The 12387-nt window shown below is 43.6% G+C and overlaps 1 protein-coding gene across 1 annotated transcript in view; it reads left to right on the forward strand.

The window, feature by feature from the left end:
• The window catches only part of Smg5 (SMG5 nonsense mediated mRNA decay factor), a 33107-nt gene that overhangs the window by 4038 nt on the left and 16682 nt on the right, over positions 1-12387 (forward strand). Inside the window, exons 2-7 of the mRNA XM_003475630.5 lie at positions 1987-2085; positions 3629-3752; positions 4051-4207; positions 6983-7072; positions 7908-7997; positions 8622-8700. Coding sequence (XP_003475678.1) covers positions 1987-2085; positions 3629-3752; positions 4051-4207; positions 6983-7072; positions 7908-7997; positions 8622-8700 — 639 coding nt within the window. The remainder of the gene's footprint in view (positions 1-1986; positions 2086-3628; positions 3753-4050; positions 4208-6982; positions 7073-7907; positions 7998-8621; positions 8701-12387) is intronic.

The following is a 12387-nucleotide window of genomic DNA, read 5'->3' on the forward strand; positions in this document are numbered from 1 at the left end:
CTATTAGGTTTGCCTATAGTACTGATGTTAAAGAGTCCTCTGTCCTACCAGGGACAGAGATGTGTACCTATAGTTTGAGCTACTCAACAGGCTGAGGCACAAGAATCTATTGATCTTGAGTCTAAGAGTTTGAGGCTACCCTGGCAAAAATAGTCAGCAAACTCTGTCTCTTAAGAGAAAAAGAAAAAAAAAAAAAAGCCTTTCCCTGCAAAATAAGCTGATATCAAGTAAATCACTGCTGCTGCCCTGGCATCTATGGCCAGGCTGGCTAGAAGGTTTCCCTCTCTAGGACCCAGAAGGTGTTTGGAGAAATGCTGAGCTCTCAGGCTGGCCTGTGAAAGGCTGTGATTAACCATCCCACCCTTTGTACTGAGTTCTGGCAGACACTTGGCCTTGTGCAGGACAGGTCTTTGTAGTGTACCTCCTGAGCCTGCTGTATCCTACTCTTCCTGGCTCAGGGCGTGATTGGTTTATTAGGGAATGATCACTCTTACTTTTATGTTGTTCTTCTGTCCACATGTGTTCTCACAGCTGCTGTCATGGTCCTCTGGGTTTTACCCTTCTAGAGATGCTATCTATTGCTAGGACTTGTTGGCCATCCCCTGTAGTTTCTGTCATTCTTGCTGCAGTGACAGACATCTCTTGCTGTTTGGAGTCTCCCCTCAAACTTACAATAGAAAGGAGGGAAACTAAGACATGTTGGATGTTAACTACACAGCAGGCACTGTCGTAAGTGGTTTATGTACTAGTTGATTTAATCCTCCCAAATAGGTGATTTATACTCTGGTTTCTCTTGAGATTGGATAAATATTTCACCTTTTACCAAATAGCTGATAGATTTTATTCCCAGTTTTATGAGATGAACTGAGGTGTTTTGCTCAGAACTTCATAGCTGGTATGAAATAGAGATAGGCCAGCCAAGGTGGCACATGCCTGTAATACCAGCACTTGGGAGGCTGAGGCAGGAGAATCACCACAAGTTCAAGGCCAGCCTAAGCTATACAGTGAGTTCAGCACCCAGCCTGGACTACATAGTGAGACCCTGTCTCATAAAAGGGAGCAGGGTAGGATTTTAACTTAGGCAGTCTTGCTTCCAAGCCTGTATTCTTTAGCCACTGTGCTGTACAAATCATCTGTTAGCAGAAACCAGGAGACTTTGCAACTGAGCTGCTCAGTAGTCTTCTCTAGTTTCCCCTATCTGCAGTTACAAAGCAAAATTTTATATCAAGCATGCCTTTCCTTGATGTCAGAGATCATAAAGTCTTTGTATAATAATTCATTCCACCATTCTTTGTTGAATGCTTACCATATTCCAAAGCCGTTGGCAAATGATTGCATTTAATCTTCACAACACTTTTCTGAGTGGCTGCTAGTGTTATCTACACATATATTGATATGATAACTTTTATCCATTTACTTATTTATCTTTTTGAGACAAGGTTTCACTATGCAGTGCAGGCTGGCCTTGAATTTGCAGTGATTCTCTGCTTCAGCCTCCCAAGTGTTGGGATTACAGATGTGTGCCATCATTTTCTGCTTGATAGGATAACTAAAAAATAAGCAAGGTAATTGGCCCAAAGACACAGCCAAACTTTAGATTTTCTGCCTGGTATCATAGCCTATGCATTGGGAGAGTTTGTCTCTGATGTAAGAGTTTCTCTACTTTGGCACTATAGACATTTGAGCAGGGTAATTCTTTCTTATGATCACCTGAGGATCGAAGGATGTCTAGTAGCACCTCCTAGATGCCAGGAGCAACTCCTGTGACCCTCATGTTGTGACACCCAAAAATGTCTCCATCATTGCCACATAGTCCCTGGATAGGGAATGCCATATGGGAATGGAGACAGTGATCATTTTGTTATGTGCAGAGCTCAATGTATAGCCTTTTGCTTTCTTTATCCCTCCTTTAGCTTTTCCTTTGAATTAGCATCTGAGATGGTCTATGCATATGGCTCAGGGCTCTTTGCCTGTGTTTCTTTGCAGGGCTGTTGTGGAGGCTGTGCATCGACTTGACCTCATTCTTTGCAACAAAACCGCTTATCAAGAAGTGTTCAAACCTGAGAACATTAGCCTAAGGAACAAGTAAGCTGAAGACTCAAAACCACAGATCCTTACTGTTTTCCCTGCCCATCTCTACCAGAAATCCTGCTGTATATAAACATGTTTTCTTTTACTTCTGGACCTCATGGGACTGTAGTGCACTATAAAATATCTTGGCTTCCTAAGGGAGGAGATAGGAGTGAGCCAACTTAAAGTTCTTTATTGTTTTTTATCTTAATTTTTTTGAGACAGAGTCTTGCTTTGTAGGGCAGGCTGGCCTTGAACTCACTATGTAACCCAAGCTAGTCTGAGACTTGCAACCCCTTTCTGCCTCAGCCTCCCAAGTGCTGGGATTACAGGAATGCACCATCATGCCCAGCTTTCGGGTTTTTGTTTTTCTTTTTGTTTCTCCTCCTCTTAAAAAACAAAAGGGGAACTGAGGATCTTACTCCATCTGCAGTTTCTACATCCCTTGGCCTGATACCATAAAAGTGGCATACAAGCCAGGCATGGTTACATGCACCTATAATCCCAGCACTTGGGAAGCTGAGACAGGATTGCTGTGAATTTAAGGCTGGTCTGAATTGCATAATGAAACCCTACCTCAAAAAAAAGGAAAGAAAGAATGGCATACAAAACCAGGCCTGCTGTAATCCCAACATTTGGGAGGCTGAGCCAGGAGAACTGCTGTGATTTCAAAGCCAGTTTGGGCAACATAGTAAGATATTGTTTCAAAAAGGAATACATAGGAGCCAGGTGTGATGTCACACACCTATTATTGTAGCTACTTGAGAAAATGAGGCAGCCTTGTAAATTCAAGGCTAGGGAGCAATTCAGCAAGACTCTCAAAAAAAGTAGAGGTTAGGGGCTGGAGATTTAGCTCAGCGGCATAAGCGCCTGACATGCAAGCAGGCAGTCGTGAGTTTGGTCCCTGGTACCGATAAAAACGAAAAAGACAAAAAAAAAAAAAAAAAAGTAGAGGTTGCCTTAGTAGTGGAGTGCCTGGCTAACATATGGGAAGCCCTCAGTTTGATCCTCTGTGCCACATACACATGCATAAAAGAATGGTTTATGAGGGCTAGGTCTGGTGGCACATGAATATAATGTCAGCACTGAGAGGCTGAGACAGGAGAATTGTCACAAGTTCGAGGCCAATCTGGGCAACACAGGCAGCCTGAAACTGTGAAGTGAGATCCTGTCGAGAGAGACAGAGAGAGTTGCTTATGAGTGAAAGAAATTAACCATACTGCATAATGAAAGGAAAAAAAAAGAGGAGGCAAAAGGAAAGATGGGTGCAGGAAGAAAAGTAAGTACTGTTAAAATCCTGATTACCGGGGCTGGGGATTTAGCTCAGTGGCATAAGTGCCTGCCTTGCAAGTGTGTGGTCATGAGTTTGATCCCTGATACCAATAAAAAAGAAAAAGACAAAAAAAAAAAAAAAAAAATCCTGATTACCTTCTGCTTCTGTCGTTTTTACTACTTTACTAGACTGTTATTGTGTTCATGCTGACTCTGGATGTAGATTCTTTGGTGGGGATAGCACACATGCTTCCAGTCTTTACTTCATGTTCCCTTCCACTCACAGGCTGCGTGAGCTCTGCGTCAAGCTTATGTTCCTCCATCCAGTTGACTATGGGAGGAAGGCTGAAGAGCTGCTGTGGAGAAAAGTATACTATGAAGTTATCCAGCTTATCAAGACAAACAAAAAAGTAAGATGAGGGTCTAGAATGTGGAAAAGGAAGGAAGGAAGATTCAGCTAGAAAAGTGGACCTATGGTAGCCTAGAAAAAGATGGTAGAAAGGAGAGAAAGAGTCAGATTTAATTGAGATTTGGAGAAGGAAGGAAGGCTGGTTTCATGTGGTGGGAAAGACAGGTCCCAGGAGATGTAAATGAGGTTTCAAGGCCAATGAGTTAAGTGTATTTCCTCAGGAAGATGAATGGGTTGAGGGAAGGAGAGTGGTACCCTGACTTACTGCTAAGCTGGCCCCTTCTTTTGCCAACCTCCAGCACATCCACAGCCGGAGCACCTTGGAATGTGCCTACAGGACACACCTGGTTGCTGGTATTGGTTTCTACCAGCATCTCCTCCTCTATATCCAGTCCCACTACCAGCTGGAGCTGCAGTGCTGCATTGACTGGACCCATGTCACCGACCCCCTCATAGGTCAGTGAAACCTGAAAGGTATTCTTTATTTTGTTTTGTTTTTTGAGACAGGGTCTCACTGTATAGTTCAAATTGGCCTTGAGTTCACTGTGTAACCCAGGCTGGCCTAGAATTTGCCATGATCCTCCTGCCTCGACCTCCTGAGTGCTGAGATTAGAGATATGTGCCACCATGCTCAGCTGTTTGTTTTTTTGAGACAGGGTCTTATTATGTAGTTCAGGCTAGAACTCACTATGTACCCCATCCTGGCCTTGAACCCACAGAGGTCCTCCTGCTTCAGCCTCCTGGGTGAGGTTATAGGCATGCAATGTCATGCTTGGTATCTGAAAGATGATACTGAGAAGTAGTCAGTCTGGCCTTTCTGTTTCTCAGGATTTGTTTAACTTGTGCCCCAGCCTGATAGAATTCTGGCACATACACAAATGCTTCATGAAACTTGGATGTGTCCATACAAGCGGATGAGTCAGGGTAGAGGTGTTAATGAAGAAGAGAGGCTTGGGATTATGAACTATTGCGGAAGCAAAGGAGGGACAGAAGGCTGTAGAGTAGGCCTGGCTTTGGCAGGTAGCATTAATTATGTTTCTTCTCCAACTTGAAATTTGCTGATACTGTTTCCTTTGACTTTAAAGATTGATTCCCCGTGTTTGATGAAAATACCGAAATCTTTGGCCAGATGTGATGACGCATCCCTGTTATCCTAATACTCAGGAGGCTAAGACAGGAGGATCACAAGTTCAGGTTGGCCTCAGCTACGTACTGAGTTCAAGGCCAACCTAAAGTACATAGGGAGACCCTGGTGTGTACTCCCCACCTCAGAAAACATAGAAATCTTTGAAAACATTGGAAAATGGTGTATTTATTTTCTTTCTTTTTTCTTCTTGAGACAGGGTCAGGCTTTAGGCTGGCCTTGGGCTCACTTTGTAGCCCAGGCTGGTCTCAAATTTGCAACAATCCACATGCCTCAGGCCCTTGAGTGCTGGGATTACAGGAATGTACCACCACTCTTGGCCATTGGTGGATATTCTTTCAAGACAGTGCAAATCCCTTTTCAGCTAACTAGGGTACTGTTACATACGTAGTTTTTTGTCATTTCTAGTTGATAGTTTTCTTTCTTTTTTTTTTTTTTTTTTTTTGAGACAAGATTTTACTGTGTAGTCCAGACTGGCCTCAAACTCACAGCCATCCTCTTGCCTCAGCCTCTTGAGTACTGGGATTACAGATGTGTGCCACCACAACCCAGCTTGGTTCAGCTACTTTTTAGAGCTGCTTCCCAACTCTCATTACTGTTGTGGTCCCTTCCTTCCCACAGCCATGTCACCACCCTTGTCAGGACAAATAGCCTGGCTCAGCAGTAGAGGTTGTGGCCTTGCCACCCACCACATGGCAGCATTTGCTGGTCAGAAGCTGAGCATCTGTGCTTTGTGCACATAATACATCCAAAACAACAGGACTTTACAGCTGGAGCTCAGTGCCCCAGTGTCTGGCTAACGTGCATGAGCCTGGCTCCGTCTCTAGTACCACATACCAGCGTCAGGCTGAGGGAGTGTCCCCAGGTCTCACTAGATAACCAGAGGTGGTCAAGAGCTCCAGTAGGTCAGCTCCCAGCCATGGTAAGCTTTTCTGTCATAGTCTTCTCTGTGTAGCCAACTAAGAGATATCTGTGGGCAGGTTGCAGAATGGGAGCACTTTGCAGAATGGGAGCTGTGTAACTAAGAAAGGTTGCAAGGTGGAGAGGCTTAAGGGATGACCCAGGGTCCAGGCTGCTATTTCTTTCATTTTGTATTGATTTGGTTTTTGGCTTTTTGAGATAAGATCTTGCTACGTAGCCCAGGATGGCCTCAAAAGCTCATGATCTTTCTCCTTCAGCCTTCCACCTTCTGATATTGTTGGTGTGGATAACACACCTGGCTCAGATTGCTTTTTTTCTTTGTCTTTTTTTTTTTTTTTTTCTATTTTCTTCTTCTTTATTTTTATGAGACAGGATCTTGCTGTATAGCCCAGGCTGGCCTTGAACTCATGGTGATCCTCCTGCCTTAATCCTGCAGTGCTGGGATTAGAGGCATGCAATACCAGTCCTGGTTTCAGATTCATTTTTGAATCCTGGGTGTGCCACTTAGTGAAATGAAAGTAGCAGTGACCTCCAGGAATTGTTGTGGGATTTGTTAATACTATGGACATGCCTGGCATGGGAGGAAATTGGCTGAAATGAGCTGCAATTCTGTGAACTAAGGTGATAGGCTTGGTAGGAGGAGGAGAGCACAGGCATATTCAGCTTTGGCTATCACCATTCATGAGGTGAAGCAAGCTCACCTGTCTGCCTCATGGGAGACCAGTGGCTGCTGTTGGCTCTGGAAACCCCTCCTTTAGGCAGAAGTGAGGAACTTTTCCTGGGCTCACTCACATTCAGTTCCTTGGCAAGTTAGCTTCCCTTTCTCACCCAAACCTTGTAACTTTACATAGGTAGCTTCTACACAAGGGTACTCCATCTTTCTGATACAGGAGCAGATCTCCTCTTCCTCCTCGTAGGTGCCTACCTATTTTGACCCTTCCTCTAGGGCCCTGTTCTGGGTTAGGACCCAACACTCCTTGTTCTGTTCCTTTCTGTCCTGCAAATGAGTCCTACCTGTGCCTCTGAATCTCTGAATAAGTGCTAAATGAGTATCTTCTTTTCTCCAGAAGTCTGGGTTCCAAGATTGGCCCCGTGCTCTGTGAAGCATTCCTACCCAGGTGAGGCTGGAGGATGGGCTCATAAACTTCTTTCTCTTTCTCTTGCAGGATGCAAGAAGCCAATATCTGCCTCAGGGAAGGAGATGGACTGGGCACAGATGGCTTGCCACCGATGTCTAGTGTACCTGGGGGATCTGTGTAAGAATCTGTGCCTTTTGTTTGCTCTGTTTTGGGCCACAGGAAAGAACCAAGCTGCTTCAGTGGTTGGGACCACCTTTTACATGATTAGAGAGCAAAAGAAATAGTTTGACTTCTGACAGTTTTTCTCTTCCAGTCTTTTTGTTTATTCTTTTAGATAGGGTCTTACTCTGTAATTGAGGCTGTCCTGAAGTCGTTATCCTCCTGCATCTCAATTTATGGAGTGCTAGTGATAGAGACATGCACCACAGTGGCTGACTTTTCCACTTTGATCTGCTTACTGTGATCCTTTGTTTCAGCAGCTTGCCTTATATACAGATGATCAGTGATTATAGGAAAGGGAAATACCTTTGAGTTTTGAGAAGTTAGGATGATCTCTGTTGTAGTAATGAGGCAAAAAGATTTTAACTTGCTATCTTCTTTTTGGAGACAAGGTCTCTCTTTGTAGAACCCTACAAAGATCCTTTTGGTCTTTTTGCTTCAGCCTCCCATACCTGGCTTCCTCTTTCTTGTTGGAGGCTTTTATCTTTATTGACTCTTTAATGAATAGAAACTTCAGTAGGACCTTAAGGAGCACTTACATGCCTGACAGATTTTTCTGAGACTATAGAGTGCCCTTTTGCTTGTGGCTCCCAAATCTCTAGTTCTCATGGATGCCTGTGCTTCTTTAGGTGGCTGATGTGTAGCTCTGAAGACTTGAAGCCTGGTATCTGCTTCCTTGCTCAGGTCCCTTCCTCCCAGGCTCTCATCACAGCTCTTCAAAATAGGCTGCTAGTGAAGGGGACACTTCTCTGAAACAGGGAGTCAGTATGTTTCCCATCCTTTTATCTTGCAGCACGCTATCAGAATGAACTAGCTGGTGTAGACACTGAGCTGCTTGCCGAGAGATTCTACTATCAAGCTCTGTCAGTAGCTCCCCAGATTGGTAAGTGAATCCCTGCTGGAGTCTCCTGACCAGTAGCATTTCCAAGAGGAAGATAGTACTATTGAGATGTCAGTCTCTTCCTTGTTTACCCAAGGCCTTGCAACCCTCAGTTCTCTTATGCTTCACTTTGGCACCCCCATCTACCTTATAGCACATAGGAGATAGAGGAATGGGAAGGTCTTAACTAAGAAGGAGGAGGACAGAAGAGAAAGGAAAGATGATTTCCTTGTCCACAAGGTCTCTAGAAAGAGGACAGGATACTTCAGCTCTAGAGAAGGGATGTGATTCCGTGATACAGAGAGATGAGGTAGGAAGGAACTCAGAGGTAAAAAATAGAGCCAGAAGAGGGGAGATGGCTCCATAGAGGTCCATCATCCTTGGAAAAGCTGCAGTAGAAGTGGAAAGCATACACACAGTGGTGCAGGACATGTCAGGCAGAAGTTGCCTGATGAGAAGTGAGAAGAGTCAGTAATACCCTGGAGGAACAGAGTTAAGATACTGACCACCTTAGACACCAAAGTTGACTGCAGACCGAGCTGGTCTCCCATGAATTCACTGGTGCTTAGCATGGGTCGGGCCTAGGAGCGTTGACTGATTTGTGCCGTATGAACACTTTTTCTTCAGGAATGCCCTTCAACCAGCTTGGTACCCTTGCAGGTGGCAAGTACTACAATGTGGAAGCCATGTATTGTTACCTGCGCTGGTGAGTATTCACCTGCTCCTTCTCCAGCCCAGCTGTTAGGTCTTGGTATTTTCACCCCTGCTCTTAGGAACTTCAGCTCCTGGTAGAATAGACAGGGAAGGAGGCTTAGATCAGGGGGTCCCTCCCTTCACGGGGACCCTGACATAGCTCTGCTGCTTTTCAGAGAGCCACAGGGATTTGTAGGCACTTAAGCAGCCAACATAACTATACCTTTTTGTGCGAAAAAACAAATTTGATATGTTTGATCAAATGGTACTGAGGTGATCTCTAAAGGATCCTCAGGTTTCTAGAGCTTCATTGTGTTCATGTACTAACAAGTATAGGGTAACCTGCTCAGCAGGGTAGATCTGACCCTCAGCTCTTAGAATAAAAATACAAATTTCTGGGGACCCAAAATTGTTTAGATGTAAGGTACTGAGGCACCAAAACAAGGCATAGGAGGCAGATAGGTAACTTTGAATGAATTTTGGGGATACACTGTCTAGGAAGTTCCCCATCACTATAGTGAGGCTGAAATCTGTTGGAGAAGCCAGGTCATTCTCAGGAGAGGGTGGAAAGTGATTTGGGCTGTAAGCAAAGGGAATAGGGTAGTCTTCGGAGACTACAATGAATTTAAAATGGGTGTGGTGGTACATACCTGTAATCCCAGTATTTGGGAGTTTGAGGCAGGAGGATCCTGGGCTATACAGCAAGACCCTTACTTTACCTGGGAAAGGAAACCTATTTTCTGTAGCAAGAAAGTATTAGCTTCTGGGGTGCATCTTCCCTTCTAGATTGACACCATACTAATGTGTTCATGCTTGTTTCTTTGTCTGTTGTTTATTTGCTTTTGGTATCAGGAACTCAGGACCTTCCCTTGTCAGGCAGGCACTTATGCTACTGAGCTATATCCCAACCCCTTTGTTTTATGAAACAGGATTTCCTTTCGTATTCCAGTACTTAAGCTCACTATGTAGTCAAGAGTGGTGTCAAACTTTTGTTAATGCTTCTGCCTCCGCCTCCTGAGTGCTAGGATTTACAGGCATGTGCTTTCACACCTGGCCATGCTTTCTTAAAATGTGATTACCAGGTTTATAACCTGTGTGACCTTTTTTTAATTTTTATTTTTCTATTTTCTTTTTTGTGAAACTGAGGTCTCATTATGTAGTGTAAGCTGGCCTTGAACTCACTTTTGTAGCCTAGGCTGGCTTTAAACGCACAGTGATTCTCTTGCCTCGGCCACCTTTTTTTTTTCTGGTCTTGTCTTTTTTTTGAGACAAGGTCTTGCTATACAGTTCAGGCTGGCCTTTAGTTTATTTGGTAACCCAGGCTAGTCTTGAATTTGCAGTGACCCTCCTGCCTGAGCCTCCCAAGTGCTGGGATTGCAGGGGTGTGCCACCATGCCTGGATGTTTGTTTTATTTTGTTTTGTTTGAGACAGAGTTGTGCTATGTGGTTCAGGCTGGTTTTGAACTCAGTATGTAGCCCAGGCTGGCCTCGAATTCATGGTGATTTTTCTGTGTCAGCTTCCCAAACGAGATTACAGGCAGGTGCCACCACACCTGGTCTCCTTTTTTAAAAAAAAATTTTAGTATATTTCTGTTTTAACTTTATTTTTTTCTTTACTAAATAAAACTTTTTTTCCCCAAATGAGATTTTCTAATTTTGATTGAAACCTGCACCATGAGAAGTTGTAGTATTTGTTGACTAATTTACTGAATGAATGGTGAACTTTTTTTTTGTTTTTTAATCGGCACCAGGGATTGAACTCAGGACTGCGTGCTTGCAAGGCAGGTGCTTATGCCGCTGAGCTAAATCCCCAGCCCCGAATGGTGAACTTTTACAATAACCTTGTGACAATACAAAGTGGGCAGTGGCTTCGTAAAACTACAGAAATTGAGGCCCAAGAAATTAAGAGCCTAGGGTTATGCAGTGGGTGACTGGTGCCAAGCTGTCTGCTGTCTCCAGAGCACTGGTTTCATGAGTCCTTTTGTTTCCTTTGGGGTATTTTAAAAAATTTGAGTCATTAAATTGGCTCAGGCTGGACTCATATTTGTGATCCACCTTCCTCAGTCTCTCAGATTGATAGTTTACAGACATGTGTTATTATGCCCAGCCCATGTGTCTTTCCTGTTCCTCAGCTGTCTTCCAGAAATGCCTTACTTACTTGCCCCAGGTCCCTCACCATACTTATGAGCTTGTTGTTGGTGAGTCACTTCCAAAATAGAGCCAGGCACGTCCAAGTTTGATAGGTAACCCTAAGAATATACCTTGCTGTGCAGAAACAGTTGTATCACATGGTTTGTGGGTTAGCAGTTGGGAGAACTTAGTTAGGCAGTTCTCCTCCCCATGGTGTTGTCTAGGGTTTTTCATTGTGGTTCAGCTGACCTGAAGGTCTAGAATCTGGTGATATTTTGTGTGTTGGCATATATTTGTCATCTCAGCACTCCAGGACTTCAACAGGGACATTGGAACCCAGCCTGGTCAACACAGTGAGACTTGTCTTAGAAGGGCCTGGGTTTAAACCCCAGCACTACCTCAAAATGAAGTCTTGGGGGTTGGCCCATATGGGAGCCTCCTTTTCCCTGTCCTGACAGACTCAGGGCGTCTCCATTTCTTAGGGGAAGCAGTGTCAAAGAGTCAGTGACTCTGACCACAAACATGTCTTTTGTGGGTTTTTTTGTTGTTGTTGTTGTTTTTTGTCTTTTTCCTTTTTATCGGTACCGGGGATCACGATACCGCCTGCTTGCACGGCAGGCACTTATGCCGTTGAGCTAAATCCCCAGCCCCTTTTGTGTTGTTTTTATAAATAAGCTGGAGTTTTTATTTTTTGGTGCTTAAGAAAGAATGGAGGAAAAAAAAAAAAAAAGAAAGAACCGAGAACCTTGTATATGCATACTACCACTGAACTACAATTCTTTCCCTGAAAAATTAATTTTTTTTGTTTTACTTTTTGAAGTAGGGTTTTGCTACATAACCCAGGCTGGTCTTGAACTCATGATTCTCTCTCCAGCCCTGGGATTATGGGTAAGCACCACTACATCTGACTGACCTAAAAAAAGGCAGAAAGGCAAAGTATGGCATATAGTGCCTTTTTTTCTTTGTTTTGCAGTACTGAGGATTGAACCAAGGACTTGGCACATGCTAAGCAAGCATTCTGCCATTGAGCTACATTCCGGACTCTTTGTTTTTCTCTTTCTTTCTTTTTCTTTCCTTTTTTTTTTTTTTGTACTGGAAATCAAACTTAGGACCTTATGCTTACCAGAAGCACTTGTGCTGCTGAGCTATATCCTCTGCTTTTCTTTTAATTGTTTATTTTGTTTTTGCAGTATTAGGGATTGAACCCAGGGCCTTCTCACTGAGCTATATTCCCAGGCTTTTTTATTTTATTTTATTTTATTTTATTTTCTTATTTTTTGTTATTTTTTAGTCTTTTTGAGACAGGTTCTTTGCTATGCAGTTCAGGCTGGCCTTGAGCTCCCTTACTAGTGCAGGCTGGTCTCAAACTCACAACAATCTTCTTGCCTCATCCTTTTTTTTTTTTTTTTTTTTTTTTTTTATTTTTTCAGTTAGTCAAGCACAGGTGTGGGGGGAGACAATGTTAACCATGTATAACAATAACCCACAACCTTCGGACCAACTATCCTTTTTTATTTTTGAGACAATATCTTGCTCAGTTGCCTAGGTTCGGCTCAAACTCAAAATTCCT

Source organism: Cavia porcellus, unplaced genomic scaffold (assembly GCF_034190915.1).
Source record: "Cavia porcellus strain 051 isolate PalLab524CR breed Dunkin Hartley unplaced genomic scaffold, mCavPor4.1 scaffold_6, whole genome shotgun sequence".
In the NCBI taxonomy this organism is placed as follows: domain Eukaryota; kingdom Metazoa; phylum Chordata; class Mammalia; order Rodentia; family Caviidae; genus Cavia; species Cavia porcellus.